The sequence below is a fragment of the Scyliorhinus canicula genome, chromosome 3 (genome assembly GCF_902713615.1).
Source record: "Scyliorhinus canicula chromosome 3, sScyCan1.1, whole genome shotgun sequence".
NCBI lineage: Eukaryota > Metazoa > Chordata > Chondrichthyes > Carcharhiniformes > Scyliorhinidae > Scyliorhinus > Scyliorhinus canicula.
In genome coordinates this window covers 170,404,542-170,415,773 of record NC_052148.1, presented here as the reverse complement: position 1 = coordinate 170,415,773, position 11,232 = coordinate 170,404,542, and the positions used below count along the sequence as shown (strand labels likewise).

Here is an 11,232-nt window from a genome sequence, read left to right as displayed (position 1 = left end):
GTGGTGGTCTGCTGTGCCCTCCACACCCTGGCACTGCAGCAGGGCGACTTGCTGGAGGAGGGGTAGGAAGGACAGGTGACCTCATCTGAGGAGGAGGCAGGCCAGGAGGGACTGGCAGACAAGCCTGAGGAGCAGATGGAGGACAGGCAGCAGCAAGGGTCCAACATGCCAGGGTGACCAGGTAGACCATCAGCATCTCCAGCTTCTCAAAGGACGAGGATGTGCCCATCAGATCATCCCCCATTTCCCTCCCTCCCCCCATTTCCTCCCTTCCCACCAATTCCCCCCCATTTTCCTCCCACCCCCACAATTCCCATTCCTCCCATTTCCCTCATTCCCCCCCAATCCCCAGCCAATTAACCAGTGTCACAGGCGACCCTGTTCTGCTCGCTGCCTTTCAGGTGCACCGGTGTCAAGAGGGGGGAATTTGGAAGAACTAGAGACTGCCATCATCTCCTTGGTGGCAGGCCCAGGTTGACCTACAGCACTTCCTCCTCCATGTTGGTGCCCATTTTCGAGATGCTCCAGGGATGAGTGTAGAGCCAGGGAGATAGAATTTGCTATGAACCGATTGTGGCCGTATGCAAATTGCAGTGGATCAAGGCACTCTGGGAGCATGGTGTTAATGTGTCTCATGACCAACCTCTCAAAGCACTTCATAAAGATCGATGTCCAGGCCACCAGACGGGAGTTGTTGAGGCACGTTGCCTGGTTCTTCTTTGGCACCAGAGTGATGGTGGTCTTCTTGAAGAAGAACCTCGGAATGGAGTAGGGAGAGGTTGAAGATGTCCGCGAACGTACACGCTAGTTGGTCCATGGAGGGTCTGCGTGTACGACCAGGAACTCCATCAGGACCCGTTGCTTGAAGCTGAAAGCATTGGCGACCAGGAGCCAATGTTGGTCAATGCATGCTGATTGGAAATTAATATGGTTAGCAATGCTGCCTACGGCGCTGTGGACCCGGGTTCGATCCCGGCCCCAGGTCACTGTCCAAGTGGAGTTTGCACATTCTCCCCGTGTCAGCGTGGGTTTCACCCCCACAACCCAAAGATGTGCAGGTTCAGTGGATTGGCCACGCTAAATTGCCCCTTAATTGGAAAAAAATATTTGGGTACTTTAAATTTATAAAAATATCGGTTCGGACACAGGAGCTTGTTTGTGAATGTGGAGTTGGGAATTCAGCCCATAATCAAAGAAAATACTAAGATCCAAACAGTCTAGATCAACCTGAGATTATAGTTAGGGTGTGACGTAATGGAGTCTGTGGTGAAGACCCAAAATTATAGCTTTGATCTTCCAGTGACATTTGTGACATCGTGGCAGTACACTTCTCTCTCAATCAGAAGGTTGTGACTTCATTCCATTCCACAGACCTGCACACACAAGCTAGGCTGGCATGTTGGGTGGAATCTTCTTGTCATCGAAAATGCCCAGGCTAAACCATGCCCATATGTTCTGGGCATGCCCGGCATTGGAGGAGTTCTGGAAGGGGGTGGCGAAGACGGTGTCAAGGGTGGTGGGATCCAGGGTCAAGCCAGGATGGGGACTCGAGATCTTTGGGGTTGGGGTAGAGCCGGGAGTGCAGGAGGCGAAAGAGGCCGGTGTGCTGGCCTTTGCGTCCCTAGTAGCCCGGCGAAGGATTTTGCTACAATGGAAGGATGCGAGGCCCCCAAGCGTGGAGACCTGGATCAATGACATGACGGGTTTCATTAAGCTAGAGAAGGTCAAATTCGCCCTTAGAGGATCGGTGCAAGGGTTCTTTAAACGGTGGCAACCTTTCCTCGACTTTCTGGCTCAACGATAGGGTACAGGGACAGTAGCAGCAGCAACCCGGGGGGGGGGGGGGGACGTTGATTATGTTTGCTTATTTTATTTAAATTTGATTTATTTAATTTTAATTTATGGTCAAGTTCTCTTGTTGGGGGTGGGGGGTGGGGGGTGGGGGGAGTGTGATACATGGGATGTTACGGTTTGGGGAGAATTGTGGGTGTTATGGGGCTGTAAGTTGCATATTATTACTTGGTGCTATACTTGTTGTTATATTTTTATATTTTCTGTAAAAGATCCCAATAAAAATTATTTAAAAAAAAAAAGAAAATGCCCAGGCTTCAGGACCATATGCAGGACTCAACACCAAAGATGTCTTGAGTTCCACCTACATGTGTAATCTTCCCAGGAGTAACCAATGAACAGGCCTGTTCCTGGAAGTGGGGGAGAGGTAAGGGTGTCAGGTCAGGCCCTGTATGTGTGTGTGGAGGAGGCAGGGCGTGGTGATGGGTGTGCGTGTAGGGCCGAGGGGGGGGGGGGGTTCTCAGGTTGGGTCCTGTGTGTGTGTGTGGGGGTAGGGCTGGGTATGGTGTCAGATTGGGCCGTTTAGGGTGGTGGTGAAAGTGTTGGGTCGGGCCGTGTGAGTGGGTCGGGGTTGATGGGAGGCTGGTTGTCAGTTTGCGCACTGGAGAGGGAGTGGTGGGTCGGACTTTGGGGCATCAGGGTCAGGGCAGACCTTGGGGATGGACTATCTGGTGGGATGAGGTATTGGGGAGGGTGGGGATGGGAGTTGGACCTGGTGGCGGTGGGTGACGGGGCCTTGGGGTGGAAGAGGCCGACAGTCTAGGGCTGGCATGTGGGTTTCTCTTGGCGGGGGAATCCCATGAGGGACACAGTTGGCGTGTGGTGGGGTGACCTATGGGGTGTGGGGAGGGGGGCGGGGGGGGGGGGGGGGGATTGTAGCCACGGGGCGGAGGGTGGTGTTTGGGGGATTGGGCAGGAATCCTTACGTAGGGGAGACTCTGGACCTTCGGGGGTGCAGGGGTAGTCACCTTGGTATGTACAATAGTGCCACAGAAACTAGAAGTGATTCTAATTCTAACATTTTCTGGGTAACTGTCGATGTACCGCAGTCAGAACCATCTGAAGTTTGCGATTTGATAACGTCTTGGGGAAGCTGGCTAAGACAGATTTGAATGTGTGTGTGTATGTGTGTGTGTGCGTGGGGGGTGGGGTGGAGGTGGGGGGGTGGGTGAGGGGGTGGGAGCGCCCGACCCCGTTGGTGACATGTTTGCACTTTTAACAAAATTAAAGGCGAACGTAGTGCTCCTGCAAGAAACCCATCAGTAAGTTGTGGATCAGACGAGGTTGAGGAAATGTTGGATGGGCCCAGGTCTTCCACTAAGGCTAGATGAAAACGATAGGGGTGGCTGATTACTAAAAGAGTGGCCTTTGCAGCGGGAAGATAGTGGCTGATCCGGGTGATAGATTTGTGATGGTGAGCAGGAGGCTGGTAGGTATCTCAGTGGTTTTGGGCAAAGTTTATGCCCCAAACAGGGTTGATGTGGAGTTGATGAGGCGGGTTCTGGTGACGATCCCGGACTTGGACACGCAGAGGCTGATCCTTGGGGGGAATTTCAATATGGTGCTGGACTCCAGGTCATGCCCCAGCCCCAGGAAGTTGTCGACAATGGCTAAGGCGCCGTCGGGGTTTATGGCACAAATGGGTTTGAGAGGCCTAAGGTGAGGGAATTCTCTTTTTTGTCATGGACAAGACTTTGTTGATGAGGGTGGTTGGATCGGAATACTTGCCGATCGTGGTGTCAGACCATACGTCGCACTGGGTGGATCCACATGTGGGGAGGGCGTCCCTTCGGAGATCCCAGTGGAGGATGGACATAGGGCTGCTGACTGATAAAGCTCCACCCCACTCCCCTGCTCAATTCCCTTGAGGCTTGAAGAGCCATCGCCTATTGCCAACGGCTTGATCACCAGGGCAAAGATCAATGGGAGAGTGGGCACCCCTGCCTCATCCCACGTTGCGACACAAAGTATTCCAAACTGATACCATTGGTTAGAACTAAAAGGCCTCAAATACTCCATTAATTCCCTCTGGTCCCGTTACCAGTTTGCCCCCCCCCCCCTCCCCCCCCCATCTCTCATCCAACCAATCTTACTCACTGCCACCTGTCCCTCAGCTGATGCACAAGCATCCTACTTGCTTTCTCTCTCGCCTTGCACAGTGCCTCATCGCCTTCTCAGTTGACACAAGTCCAAATCCCATTTGGAGTCCCTGTCGCTCCTTGGCCTCACACAGAATTTTTGATCTACTGCCAAAATGGCCTCCATCAGTCTTAACCTTTCTGCCCGCTCCACCCACTAGTATCAGGAACATTCTGCCCGGGAAAGGAGCCGCAAAATCAACGGATGGTGTCCATGGACTGCCAGGCCATTCCTATGGATGCAGGTGGGCTGTAGGCAGTAAGATTTTCTGTGTTTGACAGAAGTCGCGTTGACCAACCAGATTCTCAATATCCTTGCAAGTGCCCAATCACTATCTATAGCTCTTGGCCAACATTTTCATCTTAGTCTGGCCAGTGTGTGCACTGTGCAATCCCTGCAAAAGGGACTCTCTTGCTGGGGGCACAACCACCCAGGAGCCTCAGAGTAAAATTCCATCCTCACAAGTGAGTTCATCCTTTCTCGACTGGTAACGTCTGAGATGCTCTGACTTGTCCTGGAGCCATCCGTTTAGAACCATTCGTTTAACTTTGAAGAGGACCATGTCTGATTGAATCCAGTTCCTGATGTGGGTTGATAAGACCAGCAAGGTGTCCAGAAAACTGACCACCAGGTCATTCTCTTGTGGCACAGGTGGCGGTGCCAGACTTTGAGCAAGTGGGAGCTGCCTGAGGGCATCGGCATTGGAGATCTGCATCTTGGCCGATGCTGGAAAATGTAGTTATGGGCCACCAATATCAAAGCCCACTGCTGCACCTGGCCTAAGCGATAGGTAGAATTTGTTTATCCTCGTGCAGTAACCCCAATTGCGGGTTGCGGTCTGTTACAATGATGAAATGGCAGCCATACATGTACTGGTGGATTTCTTTTAACACCATATATCAGAGCAGGGCCTTCTTTTTGAATTTGTGCATACTTTTGTTATGCATCGGTGGGTGTTCGGGAGGCGAACATCCACCATCCTGTGAGACAGGACCATTCCTATCTCATAAAGCAAAACGTCACAGGTCAAAATTAATTGTTTGCCTGGATCGAAATGGACCAACAAGCTGGATGACTGAAGGGCCTGTTTGACTTGATGGAAAGCTTGTTGTAGGTCTTCCCAAGACCAGTATTGGTGCTTTTTTTTTTAAAGAAAGTGCAGCAGTGTTCATGTAGTTGCCAAATTGGGGATGAACTGGCCAGAGTGATTTACCATGTCCAGAAACAATTTCAATTCTGCAACATTATACAGCGCAGGGATCTCTTTGATGACTTCCACCTTGTCTTTCGAAGGGTGCAGGCCTTTTGAATCCACCTCAAATTGCTGGTACATAACCTTACTGGCCCAAAATATGCATTTTGTTCTTTATAGTCTGATGCCAGCATCTCTGAACATTTTGAGGATTTCTTCCAAGCTGGCCAGATGCTCCTCATGCGAAGTCCCCGTCATCAAGACGGTGTCTAAGTACATCATGACTTTCAGAATTCCTTGGAGTAAGTTCTCCATTGTCTGCTGAAATATTGTGCAAGCAGACGATATACCAAAGGGCAACCTAGTATATTGGAAAAGTCCTTTGTGCGTGTTGATGGTTGCATATTTCCGGGTGTCCTCGTCCTGTTCATATTGTAAATAAGTGTGATTGAAGTCAAGCTTTGTAAATGTGAGGCTCCCCACCAACTTTGCATAAAGGTCTCCTATCCAAGGGATCGGATACTCATTGAGTTGGGCTTGCTTGGTTTATGGCGAGTATGTAGTCACCGCAGATCCTGACAGAGCGGTCAGGTTTTAAAACAAGGACAATGGGGCCGCCCACTCAGAGAACTGCACAGGTGTTATGACCCCAATTCTTCCAAATGGGTTAACTTGGCCTCAACTTTCTGGTGTAGTGCATGTGGAACGGGCCTAGCTCTGAAGGATTTCTGTGTGGATTCAGGGTTCACGTAAATTTAGGCCTTTACTCCTCGTATTCAGCCAAGGTAATTTTGAAACGCATCTTTGTACTTGCACAAGACTCCTTGAAAAACGCCATCTGTAGTGATGTTGTGTTGTAATTTCATGACTGACCACTAGGACTCTCATTTGTATATAAGTGAATGTTAGAGTCAGGTGACCCCTCAGACTGGCTGGAGGAAGCTGGAGAGATGTTGCTTGTGCTTGATCTTACTGTTATTCATCTGTTGTTTTGTATATAGTTTACCCACAGTTAGTGTTAATAAATTGTTTAAAGCTTTACCTCCAAGTGTCCTTGTAATATAAATCAGGCCATCCGACAAGAACATTACACATCTGATATATTTCTGATAAAAAAACAGATTTCGAGGGGGAACAGAGAGGGAGGTGGGTTTGAGATCAGGAGGAGATCGTCCATGATCTGATTGAATGGTGGAGCAGGCTCAAAGGGCTGAATTTCTAGTTTCTAGCTTTAGCTGATGTATTCAATCTCATGCTCTGAGGTTTGTTCCTTATCGTCCACAACGGTCATGGGTAACTGGGCAGATTCTTGTTGATACGACACTGGAGTCATCATTGTACCCAAAATCATTACGGTCTCTCCTGGGTTTGTTGTCAATATAGCAGTCGTGCTGCTTAGGCTCAAGGATTAGACACCTCCTCGAAGATATTTGTAGGTTTGTTCACCTATTACTGGGGCCGAAGCCCCTGTGTCGCCCTCCATGTTTAATGGTCACCTATTAACCAGAAGGACTATCTCTATGGGAGCTGTCTTGCTTACTTTAACCATAAATCTACGATTCCTCTTTGGGATTCTTCTCTACTTTAGGCACTACAGTTGGGGTGTGTTTTTAAAAAGTGGATGCACCCATACTGGCACAGCAATGTACTTGAATGTGGCCTTTCCTATTGCACTTAAAATAGATTAATTCTTTACAATCACACTTCTCTTGAGTGTGGTCTCCCCTGCATCTGTAACACTCACCAGAATTGCTGGGCTGACAGACCATTTTTCTTCTATGCTTCTGACTGTGATACTGTTCCTGGAATTTCTGTTCAGCCTCCTCTCTGCCTGTCACTCTGGCTGCTTGCCTGACAGCCGTTCCACTCCAAAGTTGATCTAACTTGCCTTCCTGTCCACGCTTTGGCTCAGAAGAGCCTTTTCCAGCACACTCAGTGGCTTGAGTTATTTCTATCGCTTTATCATGGGATATTTTCATTTTGGCTAACATCTTTGTACATTGATGTTTTTGATGCCACATACCCAGGCGCCCGCGCAACATGTTGTTTAATGGCGAGCTGAATTCATTTGGCAAACTCTGGCAACAAAAGCCAAAATTGTCCCTCTGGGTCCCCGATGGGCGAATTAAATTTATACCGCTGCAGTATAATGGAGGGTCTGGATTTGAAGTGCTCGTTTGTGTCGGAGGCCTCTGGCAACATTAAATTCCGATTGAGATTGTAGGTCGAGGGCTCACAAATTGTTCACAAAAATTTCTAAGTGTGGGCTGGGCTGGGGAGAAACTCCCCAAGTCCCAAAAAAATGACTAAGATCACGATCTAACCAAAAAAGCTGAGAGTCTATTCTGGGCGTGATTAGCGGGGTCATTCCGTGCACATAGTGCGGGGAACAACCCCGCTATCTAACAGCACTCTGCTGCGATTTCGGGCCCCACCGGAGACCACTGCCACACTTCAGGGTCATTTCCTGCATTGAGGAGCTAAAACCAGCAGAGCTTCTCAGTGCAGGAAGAGATTGGGATGTCATTTATAAATTGTGCCCTAATCTCTCAACCCCCCCCCCCCCCCCCCCCCCCACCGGGTGCAGGACCCCCCAATGCTCCAACCTACCTGTAAGGGGGTCCTCAGGCACCCCTTGGTCCTATCCCCAGCGTGGGCAAAATGGCAGCCTGGCACCCTGGCACTGCCCTAGAAGTATCCCTGTCAGCCTGGCACTGCCACCTGACCACCCAGGGGCTTCTGATCGCCTGGGATACCCCCTCTCCCCCCAAGTGCTATTCAGTACTGGTCCCCACAAATGGGGCTTGTGTCGCCCGGCTTGGGTCTTCTCGGCGAGGCCAATATATGTCGGGTGACCATTCGATCCAGCGTCAGTACGGCTAAGTGGGTTTTTAAACTCACTTAACCGTGTGAGACTGGGTCCCGCCCACTGTGGGCAGGATCCCACAGTGTCTTGTGAGGCATGGCAGCTGTCGGGAGATCTTTCCTGGAGTCTGCCGGCTGTGTCCGTTCTGATTCCAGCGGGACACAACCGATAAATCACGTCTTAGGTGTGGTTGAGTCCAGGTCTGGATCTCATCCAAAAAGTCAGCGGGAAGCACCCTGCCAAACCCGCTCAAAATGACACCTGGAAATATTTTGACTGAATCACGCCCAATGACTTTAGTCTGCAAAGAGAAGTTGAAGATGAGGTCACAGTTTTCAGGGACAGTTTTCAGGGACAGAGGATTAATAATGTGTTGATGTTATGCTGTAACCATTGCAGATGAAAATGAAGGTTCTTTTCCCCTGGAATGGCGAAGGATGAGAGAGATCAAGTTCCGATATACTTTGCAGGAGGTTACAGGTCCACTGAGTACAGCAGTGCTTACAGAGATTTGGTCAGATTGTTTTGAACCTAATTCAGCTCTTTGTGAAGGAGTTTGGTGGTGAGGTATTATTGAGTTACTAAGTGCTTTCTTGCTGAAAATTGCTGCAGATATAGTTGAAGGCAAACACAAGAAATGCAAAAAATAATCCTGTCACAAGACATTCAGTTTCACTTTGAATAATGAACACAGTAATTGAAGGCAGTTAAGAAATACCAGGAAAACTTCAGATAAAGTTATTACATTTTTGCTGCTTCTATTTTTTAACATTTTAAAGACAAAATAAATTAACATGAAGTTGAAAGTTATGAAACAAAAAACTTTTCAGAAATGTGCAAGTTTGAAGTATAGCCATATTCCTCTATATTTCAGACCAGTTTACAATATAAGCACTGATCTTTGACCTACATGCATTATTTGTATAATGATCTTGGGTTAAATGCGAAGGTGATATTGGGAGCGAGCATACATAGTGTTAGACAAGCTTGAAAAATGGTCACTCAAAGCATCTTGTGAAAATAGTAACAAAGTAAATCCAGGTCATTTTTGAATTATTAAGAAACAAAGAAGAGATAGGTTTTCTCAATCCACAATTAAATAGTTTGTTATGTTGAAAGGATGCACAGAGAATGCTTAATTTGATAAGCGACATGTCAAGGGTAACAATATAAATTTTTACCTGAGATCCATGTCCCCATCAGTCCAGTAGCTCATTACATTTGAAATAGATCCACCAGGACATGAGCCCATAATAAGCACAGCAATTGCTGAAGCAGGTTCCAACGCAAAAGAAATTGCAAGGGTAAATGCAACGAGTGGCATAAGCCCAAACTGGCAAACCATGCCCACAGCTAGTGCCAAGGGTCTCTTGAAATGAGCCCACAGCTTCTTCAGGTCAACTGTGCAGCCCATGGAAATCATAATCAAAATGAGTGCTGCAAAGAGTGGGACACTAACAATGTCCAACAAAGTCTTATTAACAATTTGGTACGGCTCTTCACTCCTGTTTGTAATACTCCTGGAGAGTTTTGAACTGTCTGTGAAATTTTCCATTTTCACTTTTACAGCTTTGCAACTTGCACTGACTGTCTGGAGCATGTAATCTGGCTTTGAGACTTATATGGAAACACCCAGGGAGACATTCTACGTAAGACTGGTATGCATGTCGGTATTGGACAAAGTAAATCTAACATGATTATGATGTGATTAACCTGTTGAGGACTAAAAACACTGTACTTACGATGATCTCTGAACCAAAACATTGGAACCGATTAAAGAGGGTATAACCAGGTGTAAAAATGGGCAGGTATCAGTTATGCTGACCACAACAACCTATTCAACTGTCTGTGCTTTGTGCTTTATGAAGAGTCCGACTGGACTAGAAATGTTAACTGTTTCTCTCTCCACAGATGCTGCCAGACCTGCTGAGTTTATCCAGCATTTTCTGTTTTCCATTCAATATCTGGTTGCATTTCACACCAGTGTGAATCCATTGCAGTTAACTTCATTACTGTTAGTCGCCTGGATGACATCCTTGCCAGTTTCTGCTGTTTTTAATCAACACAATTTATGCCGGATGATTCAAATCTCTAAAACAAAGAATTGCATTGTTCAGTAATTTACAATTTGGTAGACAATTCTCTTCTCTTTTTTGATGTATATTAATGAGCTATATGGTCTTGGGCTGTGGTGGGCAAACTGCCGACCGCCTGCAGCCCATCAGGGCTCTGAGTACAGCCCATTGACTATTGCTACAATGCATAGGAATCGCACTCCGACCGTTCATTCTGGGTCCAGGATCACGCTACCCTGATTTGACGCCTGAACACGCTGATACGAGTTGACACCAGAACGCGCTTCTACAGTTCCCACCAGGATCATGCTCCCACAATTGATGCCAGGATCATGATGCTCAGTTCATTCTGTGATGCGCGATCCATAACTACTGAAACGAGGATGTAGTCCGAATTGAAGGCTTTAATCAACAAGATGTTTCCCCAGCAGCTCGAGTACAGAAAGAGGCCGGCTGCTGGGGAACACGGGTTCTTATGCCGCGCCTCACTGGGCAGAGCTACCTTACGTTCCGACCAATGAAATGCAAACACTTGGGCCAATGACCAGCGAGCCTTCTCCACCAATGGTAGCTCACACTCCCAGGTACCGTAGTACCTCTAGTCATACTACCACATTCACCCCTTGTTGAGAAAGGAACCGGTGGGGGGGGGGGGGGGGGGGGGGGGGGGGGGGTAGGGAACACTGCTCGAGCGTCCAGCCATGACTGGTATCCGGTGCGGGTGGGATAATTTACTGGTGGTATGACTAGTGATATGGGACTATACCTCTCTTGAACGGGGGCTGCCCACTGGCCCGTAACTATGTACAGAGTCAGGAATTATGTTATAAACATGGTGCACTGACCCGTAACTATTTACAGAGACAGAAAAAAAAATCCATTAAGAGTTTGCATCGACTCGATTAGACGATCGGTGGCCATCCTCTGCGACCGACGGAGCTTCGGCGGAGATGTTGTAGATGCGGGCGTCCATGACGCCGGGAGCGATGATCTTGTCCTTGTGGAGGTTTCAACACCCGTAGACGGCGCTGGTGAGGGCCGGGCCCGGGGGGGTGGGGGGTGGGGGGGGGGGGGGTCTAGCCCTCCAGGCGGCGCAGGTGAAGGGGTTG

The 11,232-nt window shown here is 48.5% G+C and overlaps 1 protein-coding gene across 1 annotated transcript in view; it reads right to left on the bottom strand.

Annotated features, from left to right (window-relative positions):
* Positions 1 to 9,653, bottom strand: part of LOC119963120 (solute carrier family 10 member 6-like) — a 100,194-nt gene extending 90,541 nt beyond the window's left edge. The window contains exon 1 of the mRNA XM_038791737.1: positions 9,230 to 9,653. Coding sequence (XP_038647665.1) covers positions 9,230 to 9,648 — 419 coding nt within the window. The 5' untranslated portion in view covers positions 9,649 to 9,653. The remainder of the gene's footprint in view (positions 1 to 9,229) is intronic.
* Positions 9,654 to 11,232: the final 1,579 nt, after the last annotated feature.